Source organism: Chelonoidis abingdonii, chromosome 8, assembly GCF_003597395.2.
Source record: "Chelonoidis abingdonii isolate Lonesome George chromosome 8, CheloAbing_2.0, whole genome shotgun sequence".
NCBI lineage: Eukaryota > Metazoa > Chordata > Testudines > Testudinidae > Chelonoidis > Chelonoidis abingdonii.
The window spans coordinates 18,752,054-18,777,504 of NC_133776.1; the positions used below are offsets into that span (position 1 = coordinate 18,752,054).

General features: G+C 36.4%; 1 protein-coding gene across 2 annotated transcripts in view; it reads left to right on the top strand.

Annotated features, from left to right (window-relative positions):
- ZBBX (zinc finger B-box domain containing) overlaps positions 1-25,197 on the top strand; it is a 42,765-nt gene extending 17,568 nt beyond the window's left edge. The window contains exons 7-19 of one of the 2 annotated variants that reach the window (XM_075068413.1): positions 5,551-5,718; positions 6,480-6,654; positions 9,283-9,403; positions 9,980-10,113; positions 10,327-10,430; positions 10,829-10,908; positions 12,118-12,284; positions 13,784-14,100; positions 15,213-15,372; positions 16,083-16,232; positions 20,110-20,358; positions 22,620-22,758; positions 24,961-25,197. In XM_075068413.1, coding sequence (XP_074924514.1) covers positions 5,551-5,718; positions 6,480-6,654; positions 9,283-9,403; positions 9,980-10,113; positions 10,327-10,430; positions 10,829-10,908; positions 12,118-12,284; positions 13,784-14,100; positions 15,213-15,372; positions 16,083-16,232; positions 20,110-20,358; positions 22,620-22,758; positions 24,961-25,036 — 2,040 coding nt within the window. In that variant the 3' untranslated portion in view covers positions 25,037-25,197. The remainder of the gene's footprint in view (positions 1-5,550; positions 5,719-6,479; positions 6,655-9,282; positions 9,404-9,979; positions 10,114-10,326; positions 10,431-10,828; positions 10,909-12,117; positions 12,285-13,783; positions 14,101-15,212; positions 15,373-16,082; positions 16,233-20,109; positions 20,359-22,619; positions 22,759-24,960) is intronic. The other variant, XM_075068414.1, reaches the window with a different exon arrangement.
- The last annotated feature ends 254 nt before the right edge of the window (positions 25,198-25,451 follow it).

A 25,451-nucleotide genomic window follows, 5' to 3' on the forward strand; every position in this document is an offset into this window, starting at 1 on the left:
TGTGTCCCTATGGGTGCTCTGTAGCCCACCCTCCTCCCCTCTACTTCAGAGTTCTTGTAAGGACTCTCTGGTAGAGAAGGAACTGAGGGGGGTTCGCCTGCATGCGCTGGTTAGCCTCATGGCAGGGCACAAGTAGGGGGCAGCATATGTGCGGGCCAAATGGACACTGGTCTCAAAGATCTCTGATCAGCAGCAGTGACGCAAGTGCACCTACAGTGGAGCACTCATAGGGACACATCTCGAAGAAATGTTGTTACTGCACAAGGTGTGTAACTTCCTCTTCATAACTTTTTGTATACACCACGTACATACATCATGCAAGAATATTAATATCAGTGAGTTTTATTAGTTTTCCAATGTTATCTTACATGACACTCTTTAGATACAGATTATAACCATAGTGAGTTGGGGTACACTGAATTGGTTAAGCTAGCTGAAACTGGGAATCTCTTAAGGTCAGATGTAAGGGTCTGCCCCGTTGCAAGCTGCAGGAGGGCTAGCTGCTGGCAACCTGCAGGCAGCAGGTCAGAGCCCTTTCCTGGACAGGGAACATGCCACCATATTTTCTTTTCCCTTTATATAGCAGAAACTAGGGCTATCAAGCGATTAAAAAATTAATCATTATTAATTGTGCTGTTAAACAATAATAGAATACTAATGTATATAAATATTTTGGATGTTTTCCATGTTTTTCAAACATATTTATTTCAATTACAACACAGAATACAAAGTGTACAGTGCTCACTTTATATTTATTTTTATTATAAGTATTTACACTGTAAAAATAAAAGAAATAGTATTTTCCAGTTCACTTATACAAGTACTGTAGTGCAATCTCTTTATTATGAAAGTTGAACTTACAAGTGTAGAATTAAGTACAAAAAATAACCACGTTCAAAATATAAAACAATGTAAAACTTTAGAGCCTACAAGTCCACTCAGTTCTACTTGTTGTTCAGCCAATCGCTCAGACAAACAAGTTTGTTTACATTTGCAGGAGATAATACCGCTTCTTGTTTACAGTGTCACCTGAAAGTGAGAACAGGGGTTTGCATGGCACTGATGTAGCTGGCATTGCAAGGTATTTGTGCCAGATGTGCTAAAGATTGATATGTCCCTTGATGCTTTGGCCACTATTCCAGAGAACATGCTTCCATACGGATGGTGCTCATTTACAAAAATAATGCGTTAATTAAATTTGTTACTGAACTCCTTCGGGGGAGAATTGTATGGGGTCTGAACATTCAAAGCAAGAAACGCTTACGTGGCCTCAACAGGGACTGCCCTTCTAGACTGCTCAGAGCTCCTTGTTCTAGGACTCCAAATCCCCATGATGATTGATCTCTGGAAGCAAATACCTAAATAGTTATAGATAGTGATTTTGCTTTGTAGTATAGACTTTGGCAAACATCTAGTAAAGCATGCAGACAGATGTATTGCAAAAGAGCAAGGAAGAAAGAATCTTAGTGTCAGCAGTGTAGACAAAGGAAAAGTACTGCACATAATGGGAAATGCGAGGCAGTGACAATTAAGCTAACTACATAAAATGTTTGCTAAATTCTGGGAAAGTGTTAACTGACCTACAAAGCCTAACACTGAATGAATTGATATGGGCTAGAGCATCTATTTAGTATGCCTCTAGGGCTTCAGAAAACAAGTAAGTAGCTGTACATCCATTCTCAACTGTTCAGCATGTATGAAATGGCAGGAATACGTTGTTTTTTTTTAATGTGATAAAGGAGAAAATTGAAAATCCAACTGTGGCCTTAGTTGCTGCTTTTACAGTCCTTCAGGAAAGTCCTTGGCAATCAAGATACATTACATTTGAGGAATGGAAGTAGGTTTGATCTGCTGTCATCTTTATGACATTATGTTATCTGGAATGCTTTCACATTAAAATAGCTTTCTGACATTTGTGCCAAAATAATTGAGTTTCTGTTAGTCCAAAAGATTGACAGCCTGCCATCATTCTAAATACTTAAATGCTATTGATCTTCATGTTTTAAAAATACAGTTAGAAAGCCCAGTGGAATGGTCTTTGTGAGGGGGTGGGAAGGAAATATTCATATAGACCCATTCTGAATAATACTTAACCCTGATTTTAAAAATCAGCGGCAGTGTCAAACTTTTCTTTTGAAAGGAAGGGACAGATCCTCCGCTGTTGTAAGAGTGCCACTGAAGTAATTAATTTACACCATCTGCGTGTCTGCCATGACGTTTGTATAAAAACAGGTATCATAATAAAAATGCTCATTATTAATTGTTCTATTTTCATGATTTTTTTAACCTTTTTGTAAATTATAGAAGCTTGATGCTTGGAAAGCAAAATTAGGTTCATTTTTAGATTAATTGAGCCATCATACTGGATGGCAGGTAATTGTAGAAATTGGGGGTGGGGGGGAGGGGAGGGAAAGGGGAAAGAGGGGGGAGCTGCCTGGGGACAAGGAAGGAAGTGCAGACCTAGGGGACTGGCTCACTGCCGAGGGAAAGGGGAAAGAACTAGCATTTCTTTTTAAAGAAAACAATAGATGATTGAAGGTGGTTTTTTTAACTTCTTCCTCTGACAGTTTGCAGTAGATTCACAGGTTTTACTGTCACAATCTCAGCCTATAGAATAAGACCCCTTTTCATTATTTACCAGATCATTTTATGCATTTAAGATACAATTCTTATTAATTCAAAATTCAACAAATTGGTGTGGAAACAGCCAGTTACATATCATACCAAGTTTAGAAAGGATCATGGATAAGATTTTTGAAGGCACAAGTTCCACTGAAAGTTGATGGGACTTGTACTCAAAATCCTACCCCCAATTGGAATGTTTCACCATCATCTTATCTTGTTTAGTTAGCAAGACAGAAGAAACTCAGAGAGTATCTAAATTCACTTGCTAGGAACTATAATATAGGAAGCAATCCAGTACGTTTATCTGAGTATTCTCTTTGAAATCAGTTAAATAGAATTTCAAAACTGTTCTGAAACATGAGCAAAATGCCAAATCGAGAGTAATGCTGTGTAAAATGCACAGATAGAACTCTAGGTGGCAGTTTTACAAATATCGGTGATAACACATTTATATATGTCTATCTTACCATTTAAATCCACAAACAATGCAGTGAGTTGCTTCACTTGCTTCTACATGCTACTATCTCTTGAGCAGGGAATATTACTCTTGCTGAGTTTCACCTGAATGCTGTGGTCAAAAATCAAATGTAAAGTGACTAGAGAGCATGAAACTCATTTTCTTTGGCCTTATACTTCACCCCTGGAGGGAAGTAAATGAGCATAAAATGCCTTAAGGAACCCTGCCAAGAGGAAATGCAGTTATGTAGAGAACATCTTCTGCTTCTCTCTAAATATGTGCTTCTGTTCTCCAAGTATTTTAGTAATCTTTTGCCCATGTGGAAAAGAGATTGTTGCCAGCCATTGTGGGGAATCAGAGCTAGGGGACACAATAAAGTAGTCTCTTTCCCCGGGAAAAATGTACCCCCCCACTATATCAGGGTGAGAGTTATGGGATAAGAATCTGAATAGAATATATGCAGTCACAATGGCTGTCATAAACAGATAGTTAAGGGTTAATGCCTCTTGTACCTATAAAGGGTTAAGAAGTTCACCTAGCCTAGCTAACACCTAACCAGAGGAACCAACGGGGGAACAAGATGTTTCAAAAGGAAGGAGGGAAGTTTCCTTGGTTTAGTCAGTTTTCAGCAGGAGTGAAAAAGAACCAGCCTCTTATCAGAGTAGTAAGTTTTAGAAAGGAATAAATAGATTTATGTTTATTTCTTTGTAACCTGTCTTGTGCAATTAGAGGTAGAATCAAATTGGGTATTTGGGTGTTTTCTTTGGTGCAATTAAGTTTTGCCCAGGGGAACGTCCTCTGTGTTTTGAATCTGTTGTCTGTGAGAGTAGCTGGTATGCTAATCTCTCTCAGAGGGTTTTCTTTTGCCTTTTCTTTTCTTTAATTAAAAGCCTTTTTTTAAAAATAACCTGATTGATTTTTCCTTGTTTTTAGATCCAAGGGAGTTGGATCTGGATCCACCAGGAGTTGGTGGAAGAAAGATGGGGGGATGGCTAATTTCTCCTTGTTTTAAGATCCAAGAGGTTTGGATCTGTGTTCACCAGAAAATTGATGAAGTCTCTCAAGGCTACCCAGGGAAGGGAGTGCTTGGGGGTGGTGGCAGCCAAACCAGATCTAAGCTGTTAATTGAGCTTAGAGTGTCTCATGCAGGTCCCCCACATCTGTACCCTAAAGTTCAGAGTGGGGAAGGAACCTTGACAATGGCAAACAGTGAATGTAGCTTGAAGCAACATTAATTCTTCTTGCATACTCATGGGAAGGTCATAGAATATGGTATGCGAGGTGCAAACCAGTGATACTAGGATACTAGGTCAAGTGTATTGTCAGAGGTAGGTAGGGCTAGAGGGAGAGCCCTGGAGTGGATGTAGTCCCAGAGCCAAAGTGATTGGGCCTAGGTTTATGATGGATCTTTGGACTCTTCAGCTTTTTCTGGCCACACTTCCTGTGTACATTCTTGCTCATCCTGAGACCCAAGGAGTATTCTTTTTAGCTTTTTCTTCTGTGCATATTTCTACATAGGCGGGAAACACAGGAACCTTTGTGGCAACATACATATTTTTTACTTAGCACTCTAGGTTCACTGTATTATCTGGATCCCAAATGTGGCTTTGAAACAAAATATTTCCACAGGACAAATGAAGAAAGGAGATTTGCATTCTTTTTTCTATTCTCTTTTTGGTTTTACCTTTTCTCATTTAGGTAACTGTTCATGTATGGGCCTCATAAGATGAAATTTATGGAGCAGTTTGCTTTATACTAATATAAGTTGCAGAAGAATAAAGGAAAGTGGCAATGGAATTAGAGAGACCAGGTGGGTGAGGTAATATCCTTTATTGGACCAGCTTCTGTTGGAGAAAGCTTGAGTCTTTCATCAACAGAAGTTGATTCAATAAAAAATATCATCTTACCCACCTGGTCTCTCTAATATTCTGGGACCAACACAGCTACAACAACAATGCAAACAACTATGTGATTAAAATTATTGTTGTAATCCAAGAACTACTTCCAGCCTAACTTGTCTAGATCTTTAAACTAGTTCATATGCTTGGTCTCTCACACAGTAGATTTGATACCTTGATTGGTATTTCTTTGAGCTGCTTAAATCAGTTTCACCTCATACGGGTCTCTTCAGCTGCAGTTCTAAAGAAGACAAAATCTAACCACTGTCTGTTTGACCTTCATTAGTTACTAATTTTATAGCACGTTAATTATATAGTTCTTTAACATATGACATGCGCTGCATAGATTATCTCCCATATTCATTAAATAATCTGGTAGTCTCTTACATTCGTGTCTGATCTGAATTTTTGGTTTCATTCACATTGTTGATGATAGGATATGTTTGGTCCAACGTCATTCTGTAGTCTACTCTGTTTCTTTTATGCTTCTGCCTCTGTAATTTGAGCATTGTTTAGTGGAAAGTGTGTGTGTTTATTTTGAATTAATCTGGTGGTCTATATTGTTTGTAGGCAAAAACTGATGTACCAGTTGGAAAATTAGAAGCTACCCATCAGTTCATGAAAGACTTCAATCCTGATGAATCCAAAAAGAATCATGAGCAGAAGAAAGCAAATAGTAAGAATCAACGCATGTCAGACATTTCTTCATCTCTGCTAACATCAATAGGCAATGCTGAGGTAGGCTGAGGAATTTTTGTGAGCTGTGTATTCCTGTAAAACAACAGAAAATTCCATTTTTACACTCATAATTCCTTAAAGTATATTGGCTGTGTGATTTCTGGTGCCACAAATTGCCTAGTCAGATCAGGCTACCCATTTGGTCCACCCCTCTGATCTGTGTTTGTGCATGTGGCCCGCATGAGACGCAGGACCTCAGATTGCTACTGCTTTGCTTATAATTAAACGAGCTCTGATTCTATTAGCCTTTTGGCAGATTATATCTATAGCATTAGAAATAACTATTTTCTTTTAATAATAAACTATTTTATACTTATCACTATATATGAATGGCCTTAATAGTAGTGATAACTTCATTTAGAAATTGCATTCATTCCTAGTTGAATTTAGTGTGCTTGTGGCCTGTGATATACACTAAATCAGACTGGATAATCTGGTGGTATGGTCTGGCTTTAAACTCTGTGGCTATAAATCTGCATGACTTTATGCATTTGTTTAGCAGTCTGGCCTCTGTTGATGAGGCATCTCAATTCAATCTGGCCAAAAGGAGCAGTTTCCGAAAATAGCCTTGAATTATCTTGATCACAGTTTAATCCAAAGGTAGTGCATAAGAAAGGGTACCACATCCAAGAACTGAATCCCTTCAGCAGTTAAGATTCGAAACCATTAATCCTTTGTCATCAGGTATTTGTATGTGTGGGTGGGGAAGACTGTTGCCATTAGGACATATTTGATTGATCACTTTTTTGAAATTGATTCAGGAAGTTTCCACAGTACCAGCAGAGGCAGTTTTTGAGAATCAGAATGGTGGTTTATTACTGTATGGTACTTTTGATGAGGAAGAATCTGCAGAGTCCTTTCAAGAAGCTTTAACTCAATGGAGAAATGGAAATAATGAACACAAAAAGGAACAGAACTGTGATGAGGCTCAACAAGGTATGAATTAGTTTCTGCTCAATACATTTTTAAAAAGAAAACTGAACCCATTTTGGTCTATAGTGTATATTCTCAAAGCTTATGTACTGATGAGCATATATCAGCCTTTACAGTATCAACTTGTAATGTATGAATTTATAATTTTTTATTAAAATGACCATTTCTAAGTCTCCAGCTGATTACCATGCTACTGGAAGGTAACATAGTTCATGACACAAACTGTATGCCTCTTTCTTATATGGTAAATCATTTCCTATCTACCCATTGCACTGATATAACAATACGTCAAATAGATTGATAAAATGTGTGTCAGAAGGTGAAAGTGTGTCTGATTCCTTGATGCCCAGTTGACTGAAAGAGGAGACCTCTGGCTGATTAATTGCTGCTGATAGCTTGAAGTGGAAGGTACCTTGGCTTTATAAGACTGGGAAGAGTGGACAAGAGGAAGAGAAGGACTTTCTGAGCAGGGGCTGAGGTGCTGCGAAAGGGTTGCTGAAGGAAGTAATTGGAGAACCCTTCTGGAGGTGTGACCCAGAATCCAGGGAGCACAGAAGCCTGAGTAATCCAGAGCACTCTGACAGGAGAGAGAATAAGAAGTAGCTGTGTTAGACAAGTATCACAAAGGAAGGGCCGTGCTAAGTGAAAGACCTCAGAAACAGACTTTATTTGAAGCTGAAATAGGAGGAGGAAAGGAAAGGAGGAGCTGTACCTTGTGAGAGTCTTGGATGAAAGAGACTATATTTGAGCAAATTGTACATTGATAAACTAGTCCTTAAGAAGGAGCACTGGTAGTGACAAAGGACTTGATAGACTTACTGAGGGGCTCTGGCGTGAAGGGAAACTGATGCTGGGCTCCCTAGAACCAAATAAAGACCAGAATGGAGGACTGAACAGAAAAAGCATGCTTATTTACATACTGCTGGCAAGTCTGTACTTTCTGGAATATTTTTCAAATGTTACTGTTTGTTTTTCCATACTGTTATTGTGATGGTTATATGATTCCTCAAGTATACACTATGTAAGACACCCCAAATGAATATTAGTGCCTTTGTTTGTATATTGAAGCACTCTGGATGCTGGTTAATCTGTTTCTATAACTTCAGTTTGCTCAAGCAGGCCACATTATGTTACTGGAATATTCTAGCCTTTTTATGTACTTTGCAAACAGGGACTTGAGTATTTGGAATTGTTTCTAAGACACTGTTGGTAGAGATAATATTCTGTAGGAATAGTGAATATATTTTCCTTAAAGTGAAGTATTCTCATTACTTTTTAGAATGTGGAATAGTATACAGACAGTGTTGTCTACTGATGGTGCAGAGGACTAGAGTTCGATTTCTGATTCTGTGACCCTGGGCAAGTCATTTAACCGCTGTTCTTCAGTGAAATCTGTAAAACTAATTTAATAAGATTTAGCTGCCACAGGTTTTTTCAGATATTCATCTCAAAGGTACTTGCTAAGAGTTCAAATAACTTCTGTCATATACCTCTCCAATCTTGTCTCTCTTGCTTTCACCTGAGACCTCTATACTAGTAAATTCAAAGCCTAATAATTACAGCCTATTTATTGAGGTGTATGTTATGTACGTTACAGCTTGGTGCATTTTCTTTTTCTCTGATAGCTGAGTATTCGCATCAGTCTGAGTATTAGGTTGAATCCTTCCCTGTGAAGAGATGTGATCAGTTAATCATGAACCATGAACAAAATCGTGTTTACTTGGATTTATGCAGGATATTCTGTGTCTCCGCTAGTATACAGATAATAGTTTGCTGTGCTTTCTCTTTCTGAAGTATACTGTGCTACTTGATACATTTAGAATAATCTTGCACTTATTCGTAATACCTTTTCTGGTGATTTGGGGTTTTTATTTGGAAATCCATGGGCTTTGATCCTGCAGATGTGCATGGGCTTAACTTTATACATATGAGCAGCCCAGTTGCTTTCAATGCATAAAGGTAAGACATAACTGTGTGCGGGTTTGAGGTCTTGTATATCAATCTGGACACACAGTTATCCCATGTAAATCTGTTTTTGAGGTCTTATACCTCCAAGTACATGACCGTCAGAATTAATTAGCCAGCTTACATAGTGCAGATAATGCACATATCTTGAAGGCTTTGTCATTGTTTTAAACAGCTAGTTCCTTGTCTTTTATTAGGCATGAGAAAAACTTAACCATACAGTTCTCCTTTACTGCTTGTCAGTGGAATCTTTACATATATCCTTTTCACTTCCAATTTATTTGCTACCAGTTGAGGAGCAGAAGAAGAAGTCAGCTGATGTCAGCTACCCACCCTGAATAAATCTTCAGTTTAAAGCTTGTTTTCACACAGGGTATGATGATTTAGCCCAGAGAGAGAGTGAGTGTGTTTGTTTTTTGTTTTTTCCCAGTCAAATCCAATCAATACAAATTTGATTGTAAACTCACTTTTCATATGGGCCACAAACTTCAGACAACTCTCTCAACAAAATATGAATAATATGAGATTAACCTTTTACACTTCATAAGCAGACATCTAAATCAAGCATAGACTATTAATTAAAATGAATTTTATAGTTTAATAAAAAGAAAGCATATTGTTAACATATTTGAATGATATATATTACAGTTTTCTTTATACTTATAGAATCCATGGGAGTTTGTGAGGTACAGACCCATCTCACAATTTTGAGAAAACCTGTTAAAATTGAATTCAGAGAAGAAAGCCTGAACTATATGGAGAAACTGTGGCTTAAGAAGCATAGAAGGTAGTCACTGAATCACACACTGCTAATAAAAGAATCCAGAAATAGCTGTTTGTGTTAATATGAGCAATCTAAAGCAATTTTATCTGAATATTTGAGAACATATTAAACAAATATTGGAAAATTTAGATGAGGTGATTGTGTTGGTGGTTTTTCCTGTAAAATAAATTACTAATTATGTCCATATTTTGATGAATCATTATTTTTGAATTATTTTAGAGAGGTTTCCTTTAATATCAATACAAAAATAACAATCTCTTGTAGAACTTGATAGTATTAGTAACAAAAATTAGGAGTTTCAGTTCACTCTTAAGGAGCTTACTACTGTAAGAATACATTATTGGAAGCATAGAGGGTGCTTGATAATTCTGTTAACCCCTGTTTCTGGGAGTTACTAAGTACCATCAATGCCTACAGACGTCAACGGAAGTCAGTCGTTCTCACAAGCAGCTCTGCATGATGAGGCCCAAACTTTAATGTCTGTATGAAGTTTCAGTGTTCACTATAATAATATGAGTGTGATAGTAATAACACTGTAACTTTTAAAGACTTGACTCCTTGTTTTCTTCTTATTTTAAGAATGCAAGTTGATCAGATATCTGGTATTCAAGCAGATGAATTCAGACCCAAGCATGAATTGATGAATGAACCTGATGATGCTCTGAGCGGAGGAGGAGGAGTTGATGATGATGATGATGATGATGATTTAATAGGTTTGTTGGACTTCTTTTAGTTCCTTACAACTCCTGAACAACTGCAAGTAGATTGTTCTTTTCTGAAGATGTATGTGGGTAGTCAGGAAACGTGTGATGGTTAAATAACAAAACAGCCTTCCCCCACCCCCCAAAAACCCCCAACCCAGTAACTTAATACATAAAAACATATATAATAAAAAGTGAATGCACTGCTCTAATTGTATTTCACAGTTGAAGATATGAAAAAGTATTGGACAGCTCTCTTTAGAGCAGAAGAGTCTGACACAGTTCCTGGGAACCTTGAGTCTGCTTTGAAAATTGAGGTACTCAGTGATGTAAGTATATGTTTTTTAGCAGTAAACTGCAAATGGTTCAGTTTAATTATCCTATATCCTTTAAAAAAATTGAGCAATTAAATTTTCAAATTAGTAAGAGCCAAACAGAAAAGTTGGGTTGGCTAGACTTCAGACTTAAATGGGATACCGTAGATAATCAGAAATACAGTTAAAATACTTGTTTTGGTATATTGTTAATGCTGTCAGTCCATCCACAGAAAGATCAGTTTTCCAAAGTAAATAAATGTTCCTAGTATTTCTCCCTTGATGGCACCAACTGTACAGAGGTCACACAAAAGTAATCTGTCCAGTTTTTCACTCACTGTGGTGATGTATTCTTTGAATTATTTAGCTAATTTGTCTCTCTGTGCGTGTCTGTATGTATCTTTTTTAATTAGTCTTATGAAGAGGATCTAGATGAATCATGTAACTCTGTAGTGATGGAAGTTGGATCCACTAAACTGAGTAATGAGCAAAGGTAAATGAAACAATATGATAGGGTAGTTTGTGATTTCATTACTTTCTAGGAACTGAACCAGTGATATGTTATGGCTGACATACCATAGTTGAGCAAATATTTCACCATAACAGTACAGTATAATACTATGAACCTCATTATTAAAGTGTTTATTGTATATTTTTTTTGAGTTAAAATATTTCGCTATAAAAACCCAGTCCAGGCCATAAGAGCCTGAATTTGAGTATGAATATTTGTTATGCGAAACAAATTTTAAAAGGCAGTGCTCTCCATTGAGACTGCAGCTTCAGTTCTCCATTCACTCTTAGGAGTGGATGAATCAATGCCATGAGTCCCAGACCATCTAGAAGGCAACAAGCATAAAGACAGCCTATATTGTGGATCCATTCACATGATATTATATATGGATATGCAGCCCCAAAGATGGTTGCAAGGTCACAGAAAAAGCAGAAATCCTTGTAGTAAAGGAAGGGGAACAGTCTTGTCTTGGATCTGAAGTGGCTGAATTTTTTCATAAGTTTCAATGGAGACACAGCTTATTCAAAGCAGCCGTGGAATCTGGGGGACTTGTTGGCATTAATTGATTTAAAGATGCCCATGATGCGCATTTTTTCATCCTACTCATAAAAATATATTCAGTTTGTGTTAGGTAACTAGTATCTTTAATACATAACACAGTCATTTGACTTCCCCAACCCTCTGGGTCTTTTCAAAGATCCTGACTATTTCATTATTCTTAACTGATGGAAGGTTTTCATTTCACCTTACATAGATGACTTGTTAGTGAAGGTCCTGTATGAGTAAGAGGTTGCAAGTTGCTTTAAAAAAACACACGCTTTAAATGTGCAACACACATTGTAAATGATTGAAAATCTTTCCTTTGCATGCACAATGACCTCTGTGTACTTTCATATCAGGATTTGGGTGTCAAGAAATCCAAGGCACTATATTATTGAAAGCTGGCTCTCTGATTACATTATGTTCTTAAAGAAATATGTCCAGGCAAAATTAGGAATCACTGTAATCAAGCCCTTTTATCTTCTTTAATACTGTTTTATTTCACTTTTGTGTCCTAAAAATTAAAGTCAGTATAGAGTACTGCCATTGACACTTCCATGACCTCCTGAAAACTATCTAATGTTTGGATGTGATTGTTTAAGAGCCTTCGTGTGTGAAATTTTCTTTTTCTTTTTTTTTTTTAATCCACAGTGATTCAGTACCTGAAAATCAGAAGGATACAGTATCAGACTTTTTACCAGAATCAGCTGCTGATATAACTAGCAAGACATCTCTTAATTCTGCTTCTACATCTGACAAAAGAGACCTTTTCATTCCTCATGATAGAAGCACAGTTCCCGTTAAAGAAATTTCTAAAGGTAAATTTTGGTAAGATTATTTTTTGCTATCACTTTCCTTACTAGGGTGGAGAGAAAAGAACTTTTTGTTCTAGTAGGCAGTACAGTATTTTATATGATGATCTTTCTGTGTTTGTAACAGACAGAATTGTAACCGATTTAAACACAAGAGTTTTTTTGTGCTAAAAGTAAAAACATTTGTTCTTTAAAGATACTTTGAATATTCATTTTAGGTCATGGTTTTTCTGCATGGCATACAGTAATGCCACAAGTTTATAGCTTGATTATTAGGGAGAGGTAATGTTTGCAATATGTGGGTATATGACATGCATAACTCATGCATGACTCAATTACACTAGGTGGGGATTCGGTCCAAAGTCTCTAGGTTTATTTAGAGAATGTGAGTTAAATGGACTGTATGTTTGTACAGCCGCTCAGAATGGCCCCTTAACTCAGAGTTTTAATGGACCATATTGATATATTCACAAATTGTGTGCATCAATTTTCATGTACACGTAGCCTTTTATGTTTGCAGACTGGTTAGCTGTCTGTCTGATTTGCTTGCACAAAGGCAGTATTTGAATACTTAAATAGATGTACCTGCAAAATTTTGTGGCTGGAATAGTGAAAGATGTCTGAAAATTTGGCAGCTTTGTATTGTGAAGTCATTATTAAGCACTAGTCAGAGAAACATTTATTTCTTATTCCAGAATCAGAAAACTGGATTATTTTACTACGCCATTTTCTTTAATAATTAGTGTTTAAATTGTTAGTATGTTAGGTTAAGATTTTACATTAAATTGCTCCTTGCAAGCTGTCAAAAACTAGTCTTTGTATGTGCTCAGCCAGTCTCTTTTTTTGCATTTGGTTCAAGCTCAAGCCCAAATGGTGAAAGAGAAACTGACAGTTGGACAGTGAGGGGTGCTATGTGTGGCCTTGGGGGCAGAAAAGGAATGGCAAATAGTTATGTCTTAAGATAAAAAGAATAAAACCCTTAATCATTACTCTTGTGCTGCATGCAAAAGATACATGTCCTGAGAGTATGTATCCATAGCTTCTGTTGCTTTCAAAGAAATGTACTTCCAACTAACTGTCTCGCTTTTTTTGTAGTAAAAAGATAATGCTGCTATTGCAGTTGTTCAAGTGTTTCCAATTAGATCTCACGCCTTTTTAAAAGGAAAAGTTACAATTTCATAAAGCATTTTCTTGGAGATAGCTGTCCCTCTAGGGATGTCAGATACAAAATGACTTAATACATTCATGGATAATGAGTTATTATGAGTCTGATTTTTAGAGAAGCTGAGCACCTGTGGTTCCCATAGATTTCAATGAGAGCTCTGGCTGCCCAGCGTCTCTGAAAATCAAGCTGTAAGTTTACATGGAAGTCAGTTGCTCTCCTTCTGAATTGCTTATTTGACATCTTAGGGCTATCTAACAGTAAAATTCTGTCAGACTGCACATTTTTGTTTTGAATTCCCTGAGACTATCTGTAGACATCCAGTTTGTCCTTTTTTGTTTAGTTTCATCTGCAAGAACATCTACAGTGAATCATGAAAGAATGTATACTGATTGCATCCATTCCAGCACAGAAGAAACAGTTCTCGGCAGTCCTCATGAAAGTGCTGTAACCGAAAAAGAAAGCATTAAAACAAAGACTTCTAGAAGATCCCTTAGTGCTTGTATGTTACCCGAGAAGACTTTCGACTTTCCTAAATTAGGCAGCAATGAACCTTCCCTCATGATAAGATCATTGAAAAACAGTAAAGATTCACTGGAATTTAACAGTTTCCACACGAGCAAGAGTTTGATTTTACCTGTAACTACAGAAGCTTCAGTGGTAAAATGTTTTGTGCCTATTCTCCAAATATAATAAATATTGCATAATTGCCCTGTCTCCCTTTTCAACATTTTATCTTGGTACAATGCAGTAGAGTGGTACTGGTGGTTAACTATATAGAGTAGTTACCATGAAATACTGCACATTAATATGTAGTAACAAAGTAACTCCATTAAAAATAGTGGTAATCATGAATGTAATTTTAGTGGGGCAGGTGGAGGGGCTGGGTGTCACTGGCCCAGCCTTTCAACTAGGGGCGATAAAAGTGCTTTCACCCCCACCCGCCCACTTTCAGTCTTCTGTGGGGATAGTTCAGAAGGAGCAAGAGAAAACAGACAACTAGTCACAATCTCAGAAGGGCTGCTTTGTCAGGCCTGCTGCTCATCCTTCCTTACCCTTAACTGTCTCAGGTTGGGCATGCCTTCCTATGGAACCTACAGTATTCAAACATCTCTCACTGAATATAGGTCTGAGCAGCAGGTTTGTTTGCTTGCTTCCATTTATGAATGCAGTCTTTGTGTGTTCATCAAGGCAAGTAATCTTGATTCTCTTTTCATGGTTGCAGACCACAGATTATGCCTGCACTGGGATAAAAGACCCGCAGCATGGTTGTGGCTAGCTTGGTTTTGCAGGGCTAAAAATCACTATGTAGACATTCAGGCTTGAGCTAGAGCCTGAGCTCTGGGACCCTCCACTGCCAGGATCCCAGAGCTCAGGCTCCAGCCTCAGCCCAAACACCTTCACAGTGATTTTACAGCCCTGGAGAATGAGTCCAAGTCAGCTGACCTGCCCCAGCTGTGCTTTTTTTTTGTTTTGGTTTTTTATCCCTGTGTAGTCCTACCCTCAATGGCTTAACAGAAGTGTGAAGATCAGTGGAGGTAATACTCTGATTACTTTGGTGACTACTAAGCAAGATAGGTTTTTAGGATTTATTCTTTTAGAAATATCCCATGTCTAAAACTGTAAACCTTTCACAAAAATACTTATATATTAATTAGAATGATTTCAGGTTTTATGATACAAATATTGTATCAAAATTGACTTGGCATGATCTAGTATAAGTAGACAATATAAGCCTTTAGTTGTCTTTAATATTTTGTCTTTTATCCTAGTTGTTACAGGAAGTAGCCTTAAGAGAAAAACCTACTTTGACACAATATCAAGGACTTGAGGGATTCTTTATTTTGCATGCAAATTCTAAGCAAGTAACACTTGATTCAATTCCTTCACCTTTCTCAGATTGCAGCTCTACAAACAGTACTTCAGTTTCAGGTAACGGCCTGGAAGTAAAATTCTCCACAACTGAACTTTACATATTGAGTACATACGTTGCAGTGTAGATGTATTTCTACCTGTATATAAGCATATCTGTAGATGTATTTCTGTAGATGTATCTGTAGATGTATTTCTACCTGTATATAAGCATATGCTAGGTCCTGTGTATAATTTTTAGCTCAATATGATAAATTGGCTGATATTGATATGATATTTTGCTCTGCCAAGAAGAGCAACTGATGGAATGTAAGAAAGCATAGGATAATCCAGCCCCCTATTTTAAGTTGTAAATTACACCAACATATTTGATTTTTTTCTCTCTGTTTCTTTCACCTGAGAATTTGGACTCTGGTCAGTATTCACACTTTTCTGTTTGTGGTAAATTTTGATGTGATGGTCTGCCTAAAATGCCTATTCTGTTGCTCTAATGGAAGCCACTAGAAATATCTGAAATGATTAATGAAAAGTTACTAAATCCTTACTTGTCAAAGTATAGAATCTGTAAAATAAAAAAGTAAAACAAATGATCTGTATGTCACTTTAAAATGTATATTTTTGTGTGAAATTTTTAATTATAGCACAGTTGACCTTGTCTTTAAAAATATTAAATAATACAGCAGCTACAGTCTCACAGGCTAAATAAATATTAGCATGAAAAAAGTGTTAATATTTTCCTGGTGCTATTTATGTCGCATTTTTTATTTCAGGAAAGGGACATTGGTTCAGAGACACTAGTTTAAGTGAATATGTTGATGATTCTGTAGTACAGGATGTCTTGCAAAGTGAACTGAGCAGGTCTTCAAGTAGTCTTCAGGCTGGAGTTTCGCCATGGACATTAATGCGCAAGTCACCCACTGGTAAGACTATTGACAAGATAACAGTTTTCGGAGGCCTTGATTTAGCAGGTTAGGTAAACCAGGCTAACTTTAACATATCAGTAGTCCCATTGATTTAAAGCTAAGCACATGCTTCAGTGATTTGTTGGATCGGGGGCTTAGATCTGTCTGATACAATTTGTAATTAATTATTTTTTGAATGCTAGTTATATATTCTTTTCTAAACTAGGTAGACTCTAAAACTACCTATTTTAACTTTAGATTTAGATATTGGAAAAATGAAGTGTAGTCTGTTGTCCCTCAAGTAATCTGGGGAACACTGGAAAAAAAATTAGACCAGGATCCCCAACTTTGCCTTAGTCGCATCCCCAAAAATAAGTCATGCAAACTCTCAATTTGAAAGATGGATAAATCCAATAACAAACTCAGAGGCAGACTGTGACTCTCATATTGCACTCCCAAAGGTCTTCCTGATGTCAGCATTTAGGGTTGGGCTGAGGGTGAGCTCAACAACAGACAGACAGGAGCAACTCCCTAAAGGTGCAAGGAGCTGCGTGACAGTTTGCTTTCCCTACAATCAGTGTTTAAAATGTAACAGTAGCTGGCCCTGGCAACAGGCAGACAGCAACACCAACATACGGTAGCCTCCAGACATATTAAGTGCTGGCTTCTGTGCTGCACAACCCTTAGACTGAGTCCTTCTAATTTTAACCATCTTTTCTTTGACTTTTCCCTTACAGCTTATTATAGCATAGCCTATCAATGTCTAGTGAAGTCAGTGAAGGCTTTGCTATGGACTCTTACATGAGAGTTGAATCTGGCTCTGAAGTAGTTGGAAAGATGTGGTTATTACAGGTGATAGTGTGAATAAATACATTTGCAAGTGCATCACTGCCACAATTTGCCTGGTCTCCTAAAATCCAGAGAACACATCATAAAATTCATCTAAAATCTAAAAAGAGCCTGTGAGAGAATAATAAAAGGTGTATATAAAAAGAGAAAATAGGTAGTAACTATTTTCTCTCTGGAACTTACTGTGTTCAAAGATGCACAATCACTGCATGATTAAATTTCATCGTTTTTAACTCACTGTCATCATCAGGGAACTTGTAGATTTGAACTTGTATGACAACTCCTTAAAGTTCCAAGATAGTTTTAGTTGTATGAAGAGGGTAATTGACGTCATTAAGAACGTTCACTTTATTGTAGTTTTGGAATTCACGTAAACATAACCAGTTTACCTTGATCCCGTATCATTGGTTTTTATGAAACAGGCAGGCAGGCTTGAGAGCTATCTGATTTGTTGGTTCTTGTACTACACAAGTTGGAACTGTGTGTTTCCACTGCCTTTCCCTTTTTCAGGCAGAAGAAATTATATTTTCCAAACTACAATTTCTAAAAATTGTAGTTTTTATTTTAACTCCATGTAAATACACCTTAGGAACGTCTATAACCTTAAAAAGCTTGTAACAGCTTATAGTGTATATTGGCCATAGAACTTTAGTTGTACATGCTTTACCAGCTAATTGCTTGAAATTGCCTTTGCTTAAAGAAGAATCTTTACAGGAACTCTTGAGTATTAGAAAGCTTTTTCTTTTTATCAGAGCCAAATTTTATTATTTGATTCTAATATTAAAAACAGCCTCATATCTGAAATACCTAATTTTCACAAACTAATTTCCACTAATCTGCACGTAAGAAATCAAAATACCCAGTATGGAGTAGTCTTCTACAAATCAATAGGATGTTAGTCGTTAACCTGGATTTATCTCTTCTTCTGTGTGCACAATAGGGGGTGGGTAGTAGATGATGGTGATATGAGATCTCAGGGATTTGTATTAGGGGAAGCAACAGCTCTGCAATAGGTTAAATGAAGAATTATATCAAAATTATTATTAAAGAAATGTCATGTCCTGCAATGCCAGTTACAGATAATTGTGTAATCATTTTCAGAAGTACCATTTCCCTGCTGTCCATACTCCAGAAATACTGTAAATGATGGTACTGCAGTTTGGAGCCGCCATATTTAAGATATGTGTATAACAGACATATATCCCAAGGTTGTCTTAGTTATTTCAGTTCACCTAATCACTAGAAAAAACAAAACAGAATGTATTACAGTACTTATTTGCAAATAACTATTCTAGGGCCAAACACGGCTCACTTTACTCAGAAGACTCCAATTTAATCCACTGGGTGTTTCTGAGAAAAATGAACAGGATTTAGGTCTATTTGTTTTTTTTTAATAAGTTTATAGTATAGCTATTTCTGCATGTTACCATTGTAGCATTCTCAACATTTGGGGTCATATTTAGTAAGAGAGTCTATCTCATTTTCACACTATGCATATTACAAGAAGCCTCGAAGAAACACAGTTGTAACACTGTTGTAATAATAAGAATTTGCTGCTGTTGTTTTTTTAGTGGAAGCTGGATGGATAACTTCCATACGAGCCTTTGAAAATCCCAGCCTAAAATGTGAAATTGAAATCGCAGCCATGGATAAAATCCTGCAGTCAGTTTTTAACCATTTTAAAGCTTGCTTTCTTAAAATTTCCATTTCAATATTACATGTTCTTAAAATATGTACCAAGCACGTTTTAAACATTTAACAAGAAGCAGTACCAAATGCTTGTGGCCATACTGTTGAATATAATACATTCATGTCTTCACCAAGAATAAAAATTAAGCAACATGTTGAACGGTATATACTCAAACTGTCTTTCTCACAAATTCCATACAAACAAATTTGTTTATTTTTAATTAGAACATAGATTTCATATCCTTCAGTAAGCCACTTCTCTGTGCCTCAGTTTCCTCTCTCTGTCTGTCTTGTCTATTTAAATTATAAACTCTCTAGGGCAGGGATTTTCTATTACTATGTGTTTGTACAGTGCTTAGCACAATGTGGTCCTGATGTTAGTCAGAGCCTTTAAGTGCTATTGTATTACAAATGCTAAATATTAACAAACCAAAGGAATGAGCAGTTAAGTGATTCTTTTCTCATCTCATCAGTTATCCTTCTCAACCTCAACTATCTCCCTCCCAAAATACAGAGCTCACTTATTTCTTCGCTCATCCTGAGCAACAAAGTTGACATTTTCATAGTTTAGAAAGTATTACTTGACAGATTTAAATAATTTTGAATTCTGTGCAAAAAATCTGAACTTTTATTTTAGTTTATTTTATACACTCATAAATAAAAATGGCAGAACCAAATAGTTTTAAACAAATTTTTAAAAAATTCTATGCCACGCAGACCAAGTGTGCTAACTTGCAATCTAGAATACTTTTTTCCAGAAAGTTATATGGCACTATAAAAGGAGTATCAGAGAGATGCCACTTCCCATTATAATTTGCATTGTGTTATGTACATGTTCAGTAATAATAGTTAGGCTTGGAAGGACTAGATTTTTATTGGTAAATGTTGTTGTCCCTGCACACATACAAACAGGTGAAAAATATTTGTCAATGATAATCAAAATGTATAGGTAGGCAAAGAAAGAAAAACATTACTTGAGAACTTTAATTTAGACTCTGATTTAAGTATATTTACTTTTATCAACATCAAGTGCTGAAATATACAGTTTATTAAAATGGTTATAGAGCTTTAACTTTTTTGAATCTGTGTCTACTGTACTTAATATTTGCCTGACCACCTCATTGCTTATCCTGCAATAATTTTGTACAACTGTGTAAACTGAAATTGATAAAAATGCTGAAAAAACTAATCATCATTATTATGTCAAAATTATTTGAAAATCAGATTCTGCCAAGACTAATAATAATTTATTACTTTATTTACAGAAAATGACATTAGTGAGATCAAATACTATTATACACCTAAAATCTTGATTCACAGTTAGAAGAAAATGATGATTTTTTTTGTTTTTTTTCAGATAATAGTTTACAAAGACCTTTGTCAGCAATTATACCATCCTCTAAATCTGTGAAGTCTGATCGTATCTGCTGTACACTCTCTCAGACAAGACCAAGAAATTTAACTGCTCAGCCCTTATCTAGGGCTGCTACTGAAATTTCAAAAAATGAATGCATTGATGTAACAGAACAAGATGACCCTCTCTTAGAATATACTGCAGATCAACAAGCCTTAGCTGGCTTGGAAAATGAACTAAAAAGTCATACAGGTAATTTACAGTGAGACTGTAAGAGTCCTTTAACAGTGTTTATGCTTGCAAAAATGTAAAGCAAACTACATTATTGTCTTCATGATCATTGTTAGAGCTCTGATTTGTGGAAAATTAAAGACCTGATCCAGCGCAAAGTACTCATATCCTTCTGGGCCTTGCAAAACTCTAGTTTTCTGGCTTAATAGAATGGTCTTCCTACTTTTAACCATCATATAATCTTCAGCTCAGCTGCATAGGAACAAATTGCAGAGAGCTCATACTTATGGATCTCTCACCTCCTCCATGTCTAACAAAGCAATTTGACAGGATGTGTCGGGTACTTTCTCTGGGTCTGAGTTTTTTAACAGCCACCTGCTTCTTTGATTTTTGATAATGAACATGGCAGATGAACCCTGCCACCAGGATCAAATCAAACAGGGGAAAAAAGAGGCCAAAAAGGAAACCTTATTAATGTGTCATCTTCAAGATGACACATGCCAGTTGTCAGGCAGTGTTGGCAAAGAAACACTTCTCTCCTGGGATTGTTTTTTTGTTTTTGTTTTTTTTAAGGCCACCTTTATGAAGACCATTTGTTTAAAGGACAATTGATGGTGAATAGAGATGGTTGGATGAGGTTATGCTTTTTTTTTTTTCTTTCTTTCAGACAATTTAAACTTTTTGATGAAAAATTGAAAACAAAAATTTTTAATTTAGAATTCATAGAATCATAGAATATTAGGGTTGGAAGAGACCTCAGGAGGTCATCTAGTCCAATCCCCTGCTCAAAGCAGGACCAACACCAACTAATCATCCCAGCCAAGGCTTTGTCAAGCTGGGCCTTAAAAACTTCTAAGGATGGAGATTCCACTACCATCTCCCTAGGTAACCCATTCCAGTGCTTCACCACCCTCCTAGTGAAATAGTGTTTCCTCATATCCAACCTAGATATCTCCCACTGCAACTTGGGACCATTGCTCCTTGTTCTGTCATCTGTCACCACCGACAACAGCCAGCTCCATCCTCTTTGGAACCCCCTTTCAGGTAGTTGAAGGCTGCTATCAAATCCCTCCTCAGTCTTCTCTTCTGCAGACTAAATAACCCCAGTTCCCTCAGCCTCTCCTCATAAATCATGTGGCCCAACCCCGTAATCATTTTCATTGCCCTTTGCTGGACTCCCTCCAATTTGTCCACATCCCTTCTGTAGTGGAGGAGAGCGGGGGGACCAAAACTGGATGCAATACTCCAAGTGTGGCAGAGTCCCTCATAGAAGTTGTAGTTTGGGTGCTTCATGCCTCAAGATTTCCTCTATGGGCTGGGCTTCATTTTCCATAATGTATCATGGTCTCCTCTTGATGAGCCACCATGGTGCCTCCTGGGAGTCCCTGGCCGTGATGCATCATGATACATGGAAGGTGTAGTCCAGATTAAAAGATTCTTCCATCATTGAGACATATAATGCTGGTACTTTAGATTTCCATGTATATGTTCATGCAGCATTACTTTAGTCTTGGTTTTGAGTTATGATGCACATTTCAGGCCTGCAGTCGTCATTTATCTAGTTCTCATCCACCCACATCCTTGTAGGTTTCTGTTGCTGCTAATCTCTCAGGGGTTAGGATGCATACTGACAATACTCAAAGGAGAAAGAGAAATAAAATACCAGTAACTTTTGAGAAGACTGTCAGATGGTATCACTTTTAATTTCTGCTTCTGACTCCACTTCTTCAGACTTTATTGCAGGCTTCTGAAAAAATGGAAGTAATTGAAGGATAGTTAGGGCTATATTATCTTATGTATCTTCGGTGTCATAAAGAAGTTGTGCAGCCTCTAGTGATCATAGTGACCATATAACTTTTGGTGCATATGTATCACCAGGAGTGGGTATCCATGTTGCTTAGTTGTCTTGAAGTATTGTGAAGTAGCAAATCATCTCTCTCTACCCTTTCTATCTATGGTATTTCAAGACCATAGGAATGTATGCAACTATAGTAGCAGCTGCTGATGGACCCTGTGTTTCAAGCTTTAAGTTGTCATATTTTGTCCTTATTATGAACTCTTGAAAATAATAGAAACACCAATGCAGCCATATAATACAAAGTTATAATTAATTTGTGTTTCCAGTAACAGCCTAAACCAGAGTATTTTATCGCTATTATCTTAATGATGTCATGTTTTTGCTGATATGACTATTCTGTTCTGAGAGCGTTCTTAGAGACCACATATTGTAGATACTGCACTTTTGTTACATAGGCTACTGAAAATGACATAAAATATTTCAGATCCTCAGGAAAAACTTTACAGCTTTACCTCTGAAGACTTATCAGCCTTCAGCAGACATTCAAAGAAGATAAGTGAAAATATTACAGATTTCCATAATAACCTAGAAATAAAATACCACAGTAGAGTTGATATTTTTAGGTAAGTTAAACCTGCTGATTATTTTTCTTAGCTGGATAGTAAAATGCTTGACTGGCAAACTACTTGTAGATACTATATTTTTAAAAGGGCCAATTATTAGTATATGTATTTCATCTGAATGACTTACTATATTGATGAGATTGTTGTAAAAGAATTAAAAAATGTGCCCTAACATGTTTGTTACACTGCATAATGTTTTGTTAAATCACAGAGTTAATACAACATGTTAAGATGAAAAGTGTAAGGGAATACAGTCCATTAAAAATGAGAAAAAATAGTCCCCAGCCACCAAGATTATAGCAATATATTGGGATAGAAGTAATATAAATCTAAAAATATGCTGCTTGTGTACATTAGCCAAGTAATTTCTAGCTAATTCATGACATCTCTGATTGGAGTGAGAGTTATTCTTTGTTAGAAATAAAATTGTAAGGGCCCCTTTATTAAATGTGAAATTTCATGACCACACAAAGTAATTTGCATTAGCTAGTCTGACTTATTTTTCTTGTGCAATCTTAACTTAAAAACATAATTTCATTATTTTCTTATTGGAAAACATTAGTTCTCATACACTGTTCAGAGCCGAACTTTGTTTTTAAGCCTTTTCTGGACCATTGCGGTGTGGATGTTTCCATTTTCTCAGTCACTGCTTTATGTCTGATAAAAATTGTACAATTCCATCATTTAACCATATCCTCTGCATCTGCCCTCTGATACGTTACTTGGAATTCCATATCTGGTGGTTACAGTGGTATGATTGCTGTTGCCAGGAAAGTAGAACGACACTGCTAGTTGCTAGTGGACAGGACTAGGTGATAGGAAATTTGTTGCGACTCTCATGGGAGAGGGAAAGCTATCAGAAATTATGAAAATTGTGTAATTTGCTGGTAAATGCCTATAGATTATTAATGTTGGGTTTTGCTTTTAAATATCTTACCCTGTTGCCAAGACATATAAAAATTGCACCTGTTAATGAAAGTCCTCAACAGTTTGCTATGGAAGCTCTTTTCCAACTTACCAAAAGGCATAGGTTAATTAGAAACATTGATTTCATAACTGTTCTGTAATCAGTCATGGTACAACATGGTCCAGTGGACTGAGCATGTGACTGGAAACCAGAAAATCCTTTGTCTGACACGAATTCTGTGCATGACCTTAGGAAAAGTCCCTTAACTTCTCTGCCTTTCAGTTAACTCATCTATCAAATGGAAATAATAATGATTCGATCTCAAAGGATTAGTTAACTTCGTACAATATTTTGGAAATGAAACGTTTTAGAATTTCTATATTAATAATGAAGCAGGTGCATGTCAATAGGGAATTAAACAAAATCTGCAAGTTAAATAAAAAAGTAGCAGAAGAAATGTTCTGCTCAAGATTCTAGAAAGCTATTTCAAACTTTTTTTTTTTTTTTTTTTTGCTTGATTGCTATTTAATACAATGGTGATGGTAAAAATGAAAACCCCTTACTTAGCTTATTCATTTTGGGGCTTGGGATTTTCAGTCGACACAGGATAATGAAGGTACTTTTGACTCACGACTTAGCTAAGAGCGGGGTTGGAAGGATTAGATTTTCATTAGTCAGTGTTGGTAAACGTTGATTTCACCATGCACACAAAAGCTAATGGAAATATTTTTCTGTCAATAATGATCAAAATTTACACATAAGGAAAGTAAGAAAAACTGCTGGATTACATATTCAAATTTGATTTTAAGGATATTTACTTTATCAGCATCACACATCAAAATATTCCATTTGTGCTTAATGGTGTTTAAAGCTTTAACTTTTTAAATCTCAGCATCACTGTAATTAAATAATTGTCTGACTCGCCCATAATTTTGCACAGCTGTTAACATTTAAATTGATATTTAAAAAGCTTAAAAATAAACACTGATATTATACAGTGAAATTATTTTTTAAAACATCGAATTCTGCCAAGCCTAGTTGAGAGAGTTGAGAAAGAACTTGTCAGAAGTTGAGAAAAATAAATGGACACAGTAGTTTTGGCTAAAAGTATACTTTAAGCTACAATTTACTGATTGCACAGCACACCTTTTTTTTACTATGATTATTCAAGCTAACATTAGATGAGTATGAGAAACAGGACCAAAAACTAGTATCAGGATTTGTTTCCTTGAGGAACTTGAACACAAACTGTTGATAATCATTGTATTGTGTATGTGGTTTTATTTTTTTTTAAGAGACTCTGATGAAAGCCATACAGATGAGGAGGAAGAGATTCTGAGGGACAAGCAGGAAGTTATGGCACTACGTTGACCAACCAAAAAAACAAAACTTGCTAATAATTATTTTTCTTTGCATTGCATAAAAAAAGCAGCCTGTTATAAGGCAGTTCTCAGGTGCTGAAGATGTTAACTGCTGAAGAATGTTGTTGCAAGTCTATCCTACCAATAAAACATGTCTAAAATTAAAAATCACTTATGGGTTTTGGCTTTTTTTTTTTTAAGCGCAAACAGTATATTACTATGTGTTCAATACTATTGCATCTTTTAAGACCATGCTACTGAAACCTTAGAAAGTTGAGAAACAAGAAGCTTGATCCTGCAAGTTGTCTGTTGCTACAAAATGTTAAGGAAGCTCAAGACCTGGCAGCAGTATATGGCTGGAAAGAGACAATTGACTCTCCCTGTCATGTTGAGCACAATAAGCCAAGACTGTAGGAGACCCTTCC